At 33.5% G+C, this 17,176-nt stretch overlaps 1 protein-coding gene across 1 annotated transcript in view; it reads left to right on the forward strand.

The window, feature by feature from the left end:
• The window catches only part of LOC135221876 (uncharacterized), a 106,853-nt gene extending 93,052 nt beyond the window's left edge, over positions 1-13,801 (forward strand). Inside the window, exons 3-7 of the mRNA XM_064259834.1 lie at positions 1,181-1,391; positions 3,016-3,143; positions 9,926-10,094; positions 12,269-12,334; positions 12,872-13,801. Coding sequence (XP_064115904.1) covers positions 1,181-1,391; positions 3,016-3,143; positions 9,926-10,094; positions 12,269-12,334; positions 12,872-13,002 — 705 coding nt within the window. The 3' untranslated portion in view covers positions 13,003-13,801. The remainder of the gene's footprint in view (positions 1-1,180; positions 1,392-3,015; positions 3,144-9,925; positions 10,095-12,268; positions 12,335-12,871) is intronic.
• Positions 13,802-17,176: the final 3,375 nt, after the last annotated feature.

A 17,176-nucleotide genomic window follows, 5' to 3' on the forward strand; every position in this document is an offset into this window, starting at 1 on the left:
TAACAATATTTCCTGTTGATGAGCTTCTTAAAATGATTTAAATTTATATTTTCACAGTTTGAATTTTGTACAGTTATATATTTTAGTTTTGTTAACTTTAACCCAATTACGCTCTGCTCAAACTCTAAAGTTTAAAAGCTATAAGCTTCACATAATATCTCTGTGCCGAATTGATTTTCATCCTCAGGGTCAAAATCCTAAAGCGTTCCTCTTCCGAGCTGGTTCCATGAATGCTCTGTGAGGACCTTCGCATCGTAATAGCATTAAGATGTCACTGTCCTAATATAACACTTCTAATTTGTTTCCTGGTTCCTTTCACATTCACGTCAGGGAATAGGAGTTGGCGTAGGTGGCGGTGGGTAATTAGTTACGGGAGGGGGAATAGGGATAGGACGGAGGGGGAGGGTGCTTGGGTGTTTGGGTCTTTCGTGGGACCAGAAAATTAAAATATCTACAATAAATATTATTTTCATTATTATGCTTATTCATGAATGAGGAACGTACTAATCACTAAATAAATGAACGAATACATAGCTAAATGACTCATATTTTTCAAATCCCTTATTTTGTAGACATGAATGGAATTATATTTTTTCCATAAGTCATAAAAAAAGAAGAAAGCGCAGGAATACAACATAAACGCCTGGACAGCCTCGATTTCTTTACTAGCAACAATACGAACTGTACTTGTCTTGTGTACTACATAAGGATACTGTCTCAAACATAGACAGAAGAAGGCACGCAGAAATACCGTCACTGAGGCTGTTAGGGAATCTTTCAGTCACTTATGGGCATGTTCTCTAAGGCTATCTCACGCAAGGCCCCATTGTTTTGAATTTTATTCCATTAGCTCTGTTTTGTTTTTGTATTTTCAAATGAATTTCCGAACTAATAAAATGTCCATTTTCCAGTCACTTCCCTCGACATATCTTTCAGGGCAGTAAGTGGGTATGTATGCATCGCGCATCAGTTGCTTTATTATATGAATATCTTATGGGGGGGAAATGAAGCCTTTAGGCCGATAATGCTGTGGAAGCATTTTAACACTAGTCGTTCACCGCACCCAATAACTTCAATAGTCTCCCTTTCAGTCGAGTATCCTGAACATTATCCATCGTAAGTATCATTTCACATTTAATGATCAGAGTCACAGGGACGCATTCTCATCTCATCCTTACAGGTCTCCTGGATTCGAGGAAGGGACCTCCGCATCCTGACGGTAGGGAGGTACACCTACACTTCGGATCTGAGGTACGAAGCCATCCATCAGGATGGAACTAATCAGTGGACATTGAGAATCAAATCTGTGCAGCCCAGAGACGAAGGAAATTACCAGTGCCAAATCAGCACGAAGCCTATTAAGGCTTTTAATACTTATCTGGTGGTTTTAGGTAAGGAAGAGAGAGAGAGAGAGAGAGAGAGAGAGAGAGAGAGAGAGAGAGAGAAGATTCATCATCGTAATTGTCAATGATTATATTTATTTTGAGCTAGAGAGACATAATTTCGTTTTTTGTTCACGTTACGATTTTAGAATAGCTGTGTTATATATATATATATATATATATATATATATATATATATATATATATATATATATATATGATATGTATGTATGTAGTATGTATTATGTATGTATGTATTATACATACATATATATATGAGTGAGTCTGGATCACATCACCGTGATTCATATATCGCATTAAGCTACAAATGTCCTTTCATATCTAATTCGCTCTACCTCAGAGTTAATATATTTTCATTATGTTAACTGAAAGGGAATTTTTAGTTCCCTTCAGTTATATATATTCATATATTATTTCTAAGGTAGAGCGAATTAGATATGAAAGGACATTTGTAGCTTAATGCACACACACACACACACATATATATAATATATATATATATATATATATATTTCTATATAATATATATATATATATATATATATTATATATCATATATATATATATATATATCTATATATATATATATATATATATATATATATTTGGTTACATGGCTTTATATGCATCTATCCGTGTTTTTAAGTTTTATTTTAACCCAGCGATCACTGATCACTGTTTCTACGACATAAGTGATAAAATTTCAAATCAGATAAAATTATAGCTGCACACTCATCCAGCATTTAATGAGAAATTAGTATGCTGTTATAGCAATTGTCAGTTCTCGAAGACTTGAAATTTTTCTTATTCTTATTGCTTCATACACTAACATTAACGAAGTGCTTCCGGTAGAAGACAAACCGATCATATTTTTTTAGATTTTTGAAGCATATCACAAAATTAGGATTCTTTAGCTTTCGAAGGCTACTGCTTCATTCTTCAAAAGACATGAAAGTCCATCCAGGCAGATCTTACCAGGGGCACATTGTCAAGTTGCCTTTGATACAACCAAAAATGTTGCTCGAACACAGCAAGAATATCTATTTAAAATATATATTAAGAATAAGATCGCAAAACAAAGATGGAGAGAGAAATGTGGTGGTTCACGTTATTAAACGTGAGCATAGTAGCCTTTCTTATGTCGGGGAAACAGGAAGGAATTTGGACAGAGATCGCTACCAACGTCTAAAAGAATATCTAAAAGAAAAAATGAAAGAATATGTTTTAGAAATTCATTCTTGGGAGGAAAATTACGGAATGAACTTTGATATTCATAATAATTTTCAAAACAAATATGAAGAAATGAAGTATCAGTTATACTCTATACCCACAGTGGTTGGGATTTTGGAAGAAATCCTTTAGTAACATAGATAAGATTATAATAGATTAAAGGGTCTTTTATGTCTCCTACATTTATTGGAACGTAATTGTTTTTGTACGCCATTATTTTTCTTACTGATTTACCGTTCTGCATAAAAAAAAGCGTGACGACAATTCTACTGCTTTGCCCAAAACCCTGCTTATGCTCTTTGTATTCATACGTGGCAATATGCCTACATGTCACTATTGCTTTGACAGTTCTTAAATTCCCTTTTCATATTATCTTTCGCAGCGCCGAGGGGGGAAATCTTAGGCTCCCCTGATGTATATGTCCATAGGTACAGCATGATCAACCTCACCTGCGTCCTCCATGATCTACCTGAGCCTCCCGCTTATGTCTTGTGGTATCACAATAACAAGGTAATGTATTGATGTGCTTTTAGGATAGTCTGTTGTTAGCTTTAAATATTAATACTATAGAAAACCTTTTCACGTAATATCATATGACTTTTAATATGTAGCCTATATTTCGGGGGGAAAAAATTACATATGACTTGGATCTAGCGTTCACACACTCTATGGAATCTTGTCTTCACATTTTTGACCTAGATGTCAATTGCTTCATTTTGCTATCTGAATATCTCTATGACTACCTTTCATTCATTTTACGGTGTTATGAAAGTTATTTTTCCAGAACTTCTGAATTCCTCATGTAAAAGCTCGATAATAGATGTTGATGAACTCCGAAATGTTGCTGAAATATTTTAGATCTGCGAATCGTTCATCAAATTACATTTTCATCATAACTAGGAATTTTGCGCAACAGCAGCGGCTTAATTATTACTGATGTTTAGTTACTGATGTTTTCCATGAAATTCATAAACAAGTTTGGCATTTGAATTCATGCTGTGATGATAAGGTTTTTGCCGAAAAGAATTCATTTTAGGTTTGAAAAATTTCATACTTCATACGTCGCATTGATAACATCGAGAGCTTTTCGTTTAAGAATAATTGCTTATTAACAAAGAGAATTAAAAAGTGGACGATGGCTGAATAGACTTCTCTCTCTCTCTCTCTCTCTCTCTCTCTCTCTCTCTCTCTCTCAACGATTAAAAACAATCCTGAAATGGTGACGACACATGGATATTAAAAGAAAAATGTCAGCCAGCAAGTGATTACGGGCTTTGATATTTTAACACTTATCTGGAAAAGCTGCTAAGTTCATTAACACCCTTCATAATTTACATTTGCTTTCGTCACAACTACCGTAGAAGGAAAAGTAATTCAAACATGAAAAACGGCGAGAAAGAAATGGAAACAGAGGAAACACCACCACTTACTGCAATATAGCAGCAACGCAAGAGGCATATTCGTGGCTGATTACGACCAGATGGGCTGAAAAAGAGAAATAAAGGAACATCACCACAGGTCCTCTTAGAATTTATCTCGAATGCTTCAGACTGGTTATGGGAAAGCGGACGCGATAAAAACGTAAAAAATGAGAGAGAGAGAGAGAGAGAGAGAGAGAGAGAGAGAGAGAGAGAGTAAAGATATGGAGCGGACCCTCTTAAAAGGGATAATAAATCTGACAGAATATTGGAGAGAGAGAGAGAGAGAGAGAGAGAGAGAGAGAGAGAGAGAATGTGGTAAAAATACAGAACAGACCATCACGAAAGGAATAATACATCATCATTCAAAATAATGGAGAGAGAGAGAGAGAGAGAGAGAGAGAGAGAGAGAGAGAGAGAGAGAGAGAGAGAGAGAGAGAGAATGAATGTCTTCATTCAAAGTATTCATTTCTCCTTGTCCCAAACGAACAAATGTATATATTTCAGTGGCGAATTGCACAATTCTAAAATTGGTGCGGAGAGATTCTCTTTGCAATCAAGGAAAGGATTTGCTTGAGATATTTCTTATATTTCTCTGTCCGTTTAAACGTATCATTTCTGAAAATAATTCCTTTCGTGGTGGTAATAGTTCCGGAATATTTTTTTAATACCATTCTCTTTTATGTTTGTCTCTATTTTTCGGAATGTATTTTTGTACTCAGATTTTGCTTTGATTAAACTCGTAACTTACGTTTTTTAATTATTCTGTACTCTAAACATGTCATTTAATCATCATTTCGCTGTTATTTTAATAATGCTTTTGTTGACTTTGTTTTTGGTAAGAATTCTCTCTTATGTATTTTATGTTCGTTTTATACTCTCGTACTATTATACAACGATGAATCTCTGGAATGAGAACGTTTTGTTATCATTAAATTTAAAATGTACTGCATCTTTTAAGTGTGAATTTTTTATTCACATTCTGTAGTTATCCTGTTTAAGATTACTCTTGTGATTATTTATATTTCAATTTAGTATCATTCTTTCACCCATGATTCGCGCAGAAAAATCGCCACTTTTCTTATTAAGACAGATGTTCTGACTGATAAAACGCTTTGTGTATGGATATATAAATGTTCATTTTTTTATATTTACGTAGGCCGTTACCTTTTTCATTCTATATTCTCTATGACTTGCACTGTCATATTCCTTTGTTAAACCTTACTTTTTTCAAGGTGCTGGTTTTTTTGCGTATTCCATAATAATAATAGTAATAATGTTCTAAAGGGTCCACAATAATACAAAGTGTAAAAAGTCCGTGTATAATTTTGAAGACTTTACGGAAAGCTTTCGAACCCTTCCCTGGGTTCATCTTCAGTCCAAATGAACAAAAAGTTACGACAAGTACAGAGGTAAATTTAAAAAACAAGAGTCGTTGAAGATCGTTGACAACGGTCGTTAGCTCGTTAATGGGCCAGGTGAAGAAAGAGGGTAGTTAACAACAACTAGGTGATACCCTCTCCCCTATCAATCCTTCTGTCTGCAATCCTGTTGGATCTTCGTACAGGTTGCACATTACATGGAGTCCCTCATCCAAGGGCGTAGATTGGGCACCGTTATCAGACTCCCCCGGGGCAGCGGTTACCTGGACTGGAAGAGGCAAGGCAGAGGCAGCATCAGGAGAGGGAAACACAGAGCCAGTCCTACAGTTAAAATCTTTTAAAAACATACTAGTAATATAAAAATTAACAAATGGGTCTTCGTTGACAAAAGACTTGTTTCCTTTGAATGATTCTCCCAAACTTATAGCAGCTCCCTCGACTAGTCGTCTGACATTTACATTGTTACTTTTAAAGATAATTTTAGCCTCGTTCCAGTTGGGTCTATGATCATTCCTGAATGCATGTGCTACTATTGCGCTGTTTTGTGATTGTAGTTCATGCATTCAGGAATGATCATAGACCCAACTGGAACGAGGCTAAAATTATCTTTAAAAGTAACAATGTAAATGTCAGACGACTAGTCGAGGGAGTTGCTGCAAGTTTGGGAGAATCATTCAAAGGAAACAAGTCTTTTGTCAACGAAGACCCATTTGTTAATTTTTATATTACTAGTATGTTTTAAAAGATTTTAACTGTAGGACAGGCTCTATTTTTCCCTCTCCTGATGCTGCCTCTGCCTTGCCTCTTCCAGTCCAGGTAACCGCTGCCCCGGGGGAGTCTGATAACGGTGCCCAATCTACGCCCTTGGATGAAGGACTTCATGTAATGTTGCAACCTGTACGAAGATCCAACAGGATTGCAGCCAGAAGGATTGATAGGGGAGAGGGTATCACCTAGTTGTTGTTAACTACCCTCTTTCTTCACCTGGCCCATTAACGAGCTAACGACCGTTGTCAACGATCTTCAACGACTCTTGTTTTTTAAATTTACCTCTGTACTTGTCGTAACTTTTTGTTCATTTGGACTGAAGATGAACCCAGGGAAGGGTTCGAAAGCTTTCTGTAAAGTCTTCAAAATTATACACGGACTTTTTACACTTTGTATTATTGTGGACCCTTTAGAACATTATATATACTCTCGTGATAGAGAGTTTTTCCCTACTACTACTACTACTACTACTACTACTACTACTACTAATAATAATAATAATAATAAACGGCGCACATAGTAAGAAAAGTGATGGACTCCTAAGGAGGCAGGATGCAACCCGGAACCCCACACTATAAATAAATACCACCCAGTCGAATTGGAGGACTGTGATAGACCCCCCCCCCCCAAAAAAAAAAAAAAAAATAAATATAATAAATCTGTTCTTAAAAGTAATGAATTTTAAGGCAACTTTAAAAGTTTGGTTATATTTAAAAAATGTCCTCAGATAAAAAATGTAATGATTTTATGCTAAACACCCTCGTTGATTTATTTTGAGGTCTACCCAATAAATGATATGCATTGTAATATACATTTTCAGTATGAAATGCATATTAGCGCTTATCAACAGAAAAATTTAAAGGAGAGTTTCATGCCACAGTTTTTATTATTATTATTATTATTATTATTATTATTATTATTATTATTATTATTATTACTGATAGCAAAGTGACCCGCTGACAAAAATGCGACTATAACAGAATGGTCTTGAAGCATTATCCGTTTTTTATTTCGCCTTTGTTAGCATATTTCATCAAGACTTTTTAAGCGAAAACGACTCCCATTCCTGGGAATTCAAAGGCGCATACAAACACACACACAGATAGAGAGACATATATAGAGAGAGAGGAGAGAGCTTATGTATTTTTGTCATACCTATCATACATGATTTCGAGACAAACCTCTAATTCTGTTAAATTTAGCATCATGGAATTTTAGTGTTATAAAATTTTGAAACTCAGTGGTGATGATTAATGCTGTAGTTTCTGGTTACGTTCATAAGTTCTTACCTGTTCCTCTTTCTAACTTCTCTCTCTGCTCGTTCCACACCTCCTCCCTTCCCTTATTTATAGTCTTTCTCCCCCTAACCCCTCCTTTGTAGCCTTTGTCGTCCTCCTCTTCCCTCATTTATGGGTCTTCTCCCTCTCCCTTCCCTCTTTTATAGTCCTTCGCCTCGTCTTCAGCCCACTAAATTAAAGTTATTTTCCCATCCCCTCCTCATTTATAGTCCTTCTACCCTTTCCTCCCCTATTACAGTCTTCCTCCTCCCCTCCTCATCTATAGCCCTCTCCTCCTTGTCTTCCTCTTCCCTCATTTAAAGTTCTGCTTCCCCTCCCTTTCATCATTTACAGTCCTCCTCCTCCTCCTCCTGTTCCTTGTAAAACGTTTCCTCTTTCCCCCACCTCAGCTTTAGAACAGAATATTGTGGACTTCCTCGAAAGCTTTCTCTTCATGCGAAGTTATTGCACAATTTAGGACGATATTTCCTTCATTGTGGATAAAACCCGAAGGAAATTTCTTTGTAGAAATATTTACGAAGGTATGGGCTATTTCACTGTGGAAATGTGCACGGAAATACCACCAAATATAACAATTCATTGATCGTAATTATTTTTTTCAGCGAACGATATTATCCATCACAGTCAATATTTAATTGCGCATTGTCTTTAACAATAAATTGATTACCGTAAAAGAAGAAGACATTGTTAGATGTCATTAGTACAATGTATTTCATCCGAGAACGTTATGAAGGTATTTAAATTACGAATTCTTTCCCAGCATTTTAAAAGCCAAAATTATATTATATTTTACTGGAGCGTTATATATAAATATTACTTAGCCGTGAGTATTATCCACTGTCTCCAGTATCAGCTGGAATTATCATAGAATGTTTTTAGTTAGAGAAAATGGAAAAAAAAGATTTAAGCTAATCCTTCATCGATTACCGTAATGAATATATTGAAAATTCACTGGTTGGAGAGTTGGTAGAGTAAGGTTAATTTCGAATTTTAGCATCAATTTATTCCAAAGACGATTATAGTTTACTGGATTCTCATCAAGTCTTGAAAGATGGTGCGCATACCCGGCTGAACTTTTTGCTTGAACCCACTAGCTTCAGTTACCTGGCATGTGTATAACTGCTGCACCACCCAATCACGGCTATCCACTCTCGTTCCAAATGTGCGCAGCTGGGTCTCCACACACACACACACACATATGTATGTGTGGTGTGAGTGACTGATCACATCACCGTGATTCATATATACGCATAAGCTACAAATGTCCTTCAATATCTAATTCGCTCTACCTCAGAATTAACATATTTTCAAATATGTTGACTGAAGGGGAATTTTTAGTTGGTAATCATTGCGTCGGCTCCCAGGCGCGAACCTAGGAGCCCAGAAATCAGGACGTACAGTGAAGCGCCTTTAACCACACAGCTGCCACGAGAGGATGTAAGTCAACGCCGCCTCTCACCTACAGATCCCTGTCCTTCGGCGCGACACTGTGCGTCCTGATGTCTTCGTTCCTAGGTTCGCGCCCGGGAGCCGACGTAAATTATTATCAACTAAAAATTCTTCTTCAGTTAACATGTATGAAAATATATTAATTCTGAGGTAGAGCGAATTAGATATTTAAGGACATTTGTAGTTATATATACTATATATATATATATATATATATATATATATATATATATGTGTATATATATATATATATATATATATATATATATATATATATATATATATATATATATATATATTTCGCTGTAGAACTAACATTCCTATTTTCATGCCTTCTGTTTTTATATAATTACTGAAAAACTATGTAAAAAATTAAAAGGTTTCCAAATAATATACAACTCCCATAATAGAGCAAAAACTAAGCAGAACAGTTCCCCCTATTATTCATCCTAGAAGTTTTCTTTGGCAAATATAAAGTTCAGTTCAATGATTTTAGTCTTCTGTAAAACAGAATCATTGAGATGGCTATTTGTCTGTCCATGTGCACACTTTCTGTCCGCCCTCAGATCTTAAAATCTACTGAGGCTAGAGGGCTTCATGAAAAACACCAAGTAGGAGCCCTCTGGCCTCAGTACGTTTTATTTTATTTAAGGATAAAGTTAGCCATAATCGAGTGTCTGGCAACGATATAAGGCAGGCCATCACCGGGCCGTGGTTAAAGTTTCGATGACCGTGGCTCATACAGCATTATACTAAGACCACCAAAAGACAGAAAAATTGTTGGTGGCCTTGATTATACGCTGTAAAATTATACTCGATTACGTCGAAGAAACTTTGGCGAATTTGTTACTTGCTTTTATTTCAACCGATTTTTTTACAGGCAAATACCGTACAGGCCATGCAGCAGGATCTTGCCATTTGCAATGACAATATTTTTGAATGAAATCATGCGACGGTCAGACCCCTTCTATTTCCAGAGCATCAGCTACAGCAGCAGCAGAGGTGGCGTGTCAATCATTGTGGAAAAGGGACCCACGACTATTAGTTACCTCCTGGTTACATCTGCCATGGATATGGATGCTGGGGTCTACACCTGTGCTCCTTCTAACTATAATGCAACATCTGTCAATCTGCACATTTTGCAAGGTAGATGGTTACTCATATTCTTCGGTTATGATGGAGTTGTCTATTTATCTGTCTATTTATCTATCAAATATATACACATATATATATATATATATATATATATATATTATATATATATATATAGCCATATCGAGTTTTGCTTCAGTTTTTACGTTTATAACATATATACATACGTGCATGTACATACATTCACACACACACACACACATATATATATATATATATATATATATATATATATATATATACATATATATATATATATATATATATATATATATATATATATCTATATATATATATATATATATATATATATATATATATATATTATATATATATATTTCTCTATGCATACATAAAATTGATATATATATATACATATATATATATATATATATATATATATATATACATACAATATTATATATATATGGATATATATATATATATATATATATATATATATATATATATATATACATATATATGTGTGAATGTATGTACATGTACGTATCTACGTATGTATACTGTACAAATTTAAGCAAACGTCGATAAGAAATTAACGAACATTTTACCATCTAGGAGAGAGTAACGCGTTTTTCTTTGTTTTAATTTCGCTTGTTTGCGCATGTATTAGTTAAGAAAATCATACCAAAATGTAGCATGTTATTATTATCTGTATTTATTTGAAGCTTAGGTATGTATGTGGTTAAATAAAGTTAAATCCCAATACCAAGCTAGGAAAACTATGCCACACGATTATATGTAGTTTCTTGAATTAATAATACATTTCCTTTTTGGAACTATAAAATATAATTCATCACGTGAACAAAAGGAAGCGATCAAAGCTTTTTATCACCTGCCCTTCTTTTCCAAAAGATTTTCTTTCCCTTTGAATTCCAATACAATTTCTCTCAGCTGAAAGCAACGTAGCCAACAATGGTTGGTCTTCAGTAAACATTAAATGCAACGTTTAATTTATCGCTGCTCGCCCGTTGGAAACAGCACTTTCACGGAGTAAGAGAACGGATGAAAATGTTCTCTCAATTTTTAAGCGGTGCTATTTTCTCCTGCAGTTTGCTTTTTTAACATGCACACAAATAAATGAATAAACACACACACACACACACACACACACACACACACATATATATATATATATATATATATATATATATATATATATATATATATATATATATATATATATATATATCACAAATATAATGTGAATATTCTTCAGAAGTAGTTATATAACTAAGGAAAACTTATACCTTCTAAGATCGAGCACTATAGAATATTTATGTACCAACTTAAAAATAACGTTTAATAATTTTTACTAACATATATCTTTTATAACTTTTTCCTCGTGTAAAAATCCTCGCCAAACGTAATTTTATCCTCTTTGTCGCTTTCAGGGTAAATGAGCTGAACGCAGTAATGTCCTCACCGTTCCGCGTTCAACTGCTGACCCCATTTTACATCTAACGTTTCTTAAATGTTAAGAGTGGGGGATTAAACTGAGATGTCCAGTTTTATCCTCTATTTTGCATATATTCTTTCTGATACAAAGTCCAGATCCAGACACTCTTGAATTGTTAACTGTTTGTACAAAGCAAATGTCCTTTTCTTTTCGGTTCTACTTACGTCATCCGTTTCCTTTTATTGCAGCACCGTTCAGTTTTTCGCACCTGATTTCCTGAGAAGTTTTAAAGACGATTTAGCAGCATCTACCTATCTATCTATTTTTTTGCCTTAAAAGAAGGACCTCTTTAGGCCTAGTTTTATTTTCCCCTTCTTGCGCCTCAAAAAAATGATTCAATTCTTAGTTCCAGTTACATCAGTCCCGAGGGACAGTGTATAAATTTCATCCACATTTGTAGTCTTTTGTTTGAGAATAATATATATACTGTTCCAAGTCCACTCCCACCTCAAGACTGTTGGGAAGAGCAGCAAAAGAGCCTCGTCTACCTTACTAGCTACTGTCAAAGGAACCGCCCAATTTCATTTGCATATCCTATGAATATTTGTTTTAACAAGTAGCGCACCTATTCTTCTTACACCCTGCATTACTTGTAATAAGGAAGTGATGAACCTACAAACCAAGATATAGCTTTCATGTGGTGTCAGAAGGAATAGCGTTATCTTATACGTTTTTGTTTTCTTATCAGGAGAGGAACCGTCGCCTATACGCAAGAAAAACTCCATCCCCTCCAAAGAAAAAGCGGCATCCCAAGGTAAGGCGTCAAAAAATTAAATAATCAAGAAAATTAATGCTGTTTATTACACACACACACACACACACACACACACACACACACACACACATATATATATATATATATAATATATATATAATATATATATAATATATATATATATAATTATATATAATATAATTGTGTATACATACTATGTCTACATATATATATATAGTTATATATATAATATATATTATATATTATATATATATAATATATATTTTTTTTATATATTGTATGTATGTACCGTATGGTAATGTTATAATTTGTGTAAAGAAAATGTTTGTCAAATTATATGTAATGTTTCATCAACTTTATTTTTTTGCGCTCTGTAACGATAGAGTAAACAGTAGGTGTAAAACATATAATACCCTTAAAAGCTCCTTTGTGCAAATTTCTAACGTAATCCACTAAAGGCCATCAGCAATCAAGCACTCTTACTCTGTCAACTGAGTCATGCATATGATAAAATATATACAAATAAATAATGATTATTCCCGGTTTTTCTGACAGGGGAGTTCCCGGCAGCGATGCATTCTGACACATCATCAGGCTCGATTCTTGCAGTGGGAGAAGCCAGCTTGCTCTTTTTACTGACCCCCGCTCTCAGAATATTTTGGCTCTTTTGTATAGAAGACACCTAAAAGGTTTCTTTAATTCCTCCTGTGTTACAAAATAATCGTAAAAGTGGTACTGAGTAAGTGTATATACTAAGCCGGCGTGCATATATGTATGTGTGTTTCATTTCTCTTTTCCGTTTGTTTACTTGTATATAAAATTTGTATGTGCTATGATACATGGGTTTTTGCATAGATATATAATGTAATTGTTCATCTGCATACAATATTGTGTTTACCCACCAAATACTAATATCATTCATAATTCATACAAGTAGTTCTCATTCAAATGTGAAACAAGACCACTCATTGGCATGAGTATTATTATAAGAGTTTGTTTAAAATTATCGTTTGTTTACCAATTGCAACGTAGATCTTTATGCAACATTATCTTCTAACTGAAATTATCTTCTAACTGAAACTTTGCTGTAATTTTCATTTTTATTACCAATAATGAGGGAAAAGGTGTAACAATAAAAGTTGATCATTTTGAAATAAAAGGAATGTGTGCCACCAAATAACGTATATACTGATATTTTAGGCTTTCTAGTTTTTTTTAGTTGAAGGATATAATAAATATCACCATCTTTATAATTTAAGAACCGCATCCTTTTTTTTCTTTGACAGCAATCAAATGCTCAACTTATCTATTCAACTATTAAGATAGCCGAATCGATAAGATGAAAAATATCCATCTTTGTATCTAAACGGGGAAGATGCATTTACTTAGTATTAATTCCCCATAGGTGTAAGTAATCCCCAAGGTAAAGTGCAATCGACATTAAGTGATGTTTGTGGCTTAATATAAGTATAAAAGACTCATGTATGTGCCAATGTATGTATAAATAAATAAATAAATAAATAAATAAATAATAAATAAATAAAATAAATAAATAAATATATAATATATATATATATATATATATATATATTATATAATATATATATATAAATTTATGACTCACATCGGGGATCGAACCCAGGTCTCTTAATTGAAGGTCCGGGTTCGATCCAGATGTGAATCAGACATTTATTTCTGTTCCACAACTGATTGTGTGATGATTATTACTGAATATATATACATATATATATATATATATATATATATATATATATATATATATATATATATATATATATACACACACACAAATGAGTATATGTAAGCGCGTATAAAACAATCATGAATCAGATCACTAGAATATTAGACACCCTTCACAGCAATCCTTTTAAGACCAGTCAAAGCATAACAGTTACTACGTGCAGATCTGTTATTTTGCGTCATATCAACTATATACTAAAATTCTGTTTCTCAAAATTAGCGCTCTCTTTTTTGAATTCATTGTTTTATGCAGAGTAACATGGGAATCGACGGAGAAGTTTTTTTTTTTCATTCCTGTAAAATGTAGGTACCAAAAAATATTTTCTTATAATTCCCGTAAGCTACAAAGACAATTAGAAAAAGTGCAACATATTTTATGAATATAGTTTATTTTTCCCCAAAGAAAAATATTGAAAACCCATAATTTAAGAAAGGTATATTCTGAGATTACAAATGACTTTAGATTCGCCTCATAAATTTACTGACAGAAATCTAATTCTCGAAAGGAAAGCGTAGGCAGTAAACAAACAAAATAAAATGCAAATTTTGTTTTCAGAATTGACCATCTATGTTCCCCCAATGTATTTGGTTATCAGAAATTTTCTTTACCCCTTTTTAAAGAGAAGATGTTGAGCTATGTCTACTTTCCCGTGTACATAAATATTAGTATCGTCTATGTGACCGAATACATACTGAATAAAAGAATTTAGTGTGGAATTGTATTTAATGTTACATTAAATTTACTAAGAAAAAAAATTGTTTGTTTCATTTACCTAGACTCTGATTTCGAATTGATTTAATCTGTAGTCAAAAATCTGTGAGCAAAGATGCCATCAACGCATTTGAAATAATTTCCGTCTTTATTATACCATTACCAGCCTCTTATATATTCATCCTATTTATTATTCCTATGTTTACCATGGCGAAAACTTATTTTTGATTCTAATTATACAATATTAACGTGTTCAATAATCACAGTTGTTTACAGGACACTATCAGCTCTGTGGCTTTGACTTGACTGGCTTAGGCCCCCGCCACGAAGTTCGAAAGTCTGAATCCCTTGAAAAGGCCTCATCTCAGAACAAAGAAGAAAGAACGCTCTTACTGAGAGGACAACTGGAATAACTGTACTTAGTTCATTAATATTCTCTATTTAGTCCATTCATATTCTAACTTCCTTACGTTGCGTAAATCACCTAAATGTAGAAGCAATAGGATATTGAGACCTAAGGTTCCAACCGTGTATTGACAGGGCGTAGGTAAGAGGAAATGTCCATTAGTTGACTTGTTTTTGGCGAGAAAGCTGCATATCATGGTTCGTTGTTTAAACGGAGTGAAAGAACTTGATGGAATATGACGGCAAAGTGAATGTCATTTTAGCGGTAGATGAATGCCTGGGGAGGGAGAGCTGATTTCGGTAACAAAATGCCCAGAATGGTGGAAGACTTCGAATGTTTCAGCTCTTAGATTGCCAGAGTGTAATTTAGTTTGGCAGTAGAAAGAAATACCATGGTAGCTACTTCTATAATCCGGCTATGGAAGATAAAGAAATTTAAGAAAAAAGTTAAAGTAAGGGGATTTAAATCACGGATGATTTTTGTTGATGCCTGTTTTCGAGCGCGTAAAATAAAAATGACAAGGAAGGATCTTGTCGAAATGTGCGATGCTCTTAGTTCTTGAAAATAAACAGCTCTAAATATTTCCAAACGTATGCATGACAAAGAAAGAGTACATGGAATAGATGGCTGAAAGCACTAATGAAAAAATTAATATAGTATATATATTTAATTTGATCATTATTTGTCTAAATGAAAATGAATAGCAATAGATAATCGTTTTCAGCCAAGAGAAAGAATTTATAACGTGGCTATGCATAATAGAGACCCTTTTAGTCACAGGGCTTTTACAAATCTGCCCTGTCCCAAAACAAGGACTAGATAAAATGAGTATTTTATCTTGTTTCGTGTCTTTGGATTTAATATTCATACTGAAATAATCATTATATTGTTGTTTGAAGGAAGAATATTTGTGGTTTATTTTGTGGGTTTAAAAGGACGAAACATAGATGATCAATAAATAAAAGTCAATGAAAAGTTTTTAGAATAGTATAAAATGACTTATAAAACCATCATACCTGACAGCGGTGGGATTTCGGATGGATTGTCACCACATCATAAAAATGAAAGTTTAAGGCAATATACTTTAATATATATAAAAACAGAAAAGACAATATATATATATATATATATAATATATATATATAATATATATATATATATATATATATATATATATATTGTGTGTGTGTGTGTATATATGTATATATGTATATACATATATGATATATATATATATATATATATATATATATATATATCTATATATATATATATATTATATATATATATATATATATATATAGTAATATATATATATTGCCAAGCATATTTGACCATTCAGCACTGGTTAATCAAAAATATAACAAGTGACAATTCTCTTACCCTTAGTTGCTGACTATCTCTCTGCAAACAATGTCAAGCTAGGATATAGCTAGGCTATTGAATTCTCGTAAATACAAAAATATACTTTTTATTTCCCAAACTAGCTGAACATGATATGGAACAAAGTGGTTAAGACCCCTATATATGGTGGTATAGGGCGAAAAATGCAAAGTCATGAAAAAATTCATGGAGCTTCATATGGCAATTGAGAATACGTATACGAAAATATTTCGTCAAAATTCCTCTTACTTTCGTAGTTACAGGGTAATTAGTAAACATAACTCAATAAGCCTAAAACATTCATCCGTACAAGAAAATGCAATATTTCTTCTGTTATCGTAAATTTTGATAATTATTGGCAAAGAAATTGTGAGAAATGGCATCTGTAGAGATTCCGTGGCTCGCAATGCGGGTATCTGGTTCAATCATGAATCAGTTGGACCATAGACTTCAAGTAGAATACACATTCGAGTTTCACCTCGTGACATTCGCTTGCTTTTACGTATATTTATGTATGTTTCGGCAAGAAGTTCATCATGCCAATGAGGAAAAGACAAGGAAAACATCTCGGTAACATAACAGCGAAGAAAAAAATCGC

This window comes from Macrobrachium nipponense, chromosome 3 (genome assembly GCF_015104395.2).
Source record: "Macrobrachium nipponense isolate FS-2020 chromosome 3, ASM1510439v2, whole genome shotgun sequence".
In the NCBI taxonomy this organism is placed as follows: Eukaryota; Metazoa; Arthropoda; class Malacostraca; order Decapoda; family Palaemonidae; genus Macrobrachium; species Macrobrachium nipponense.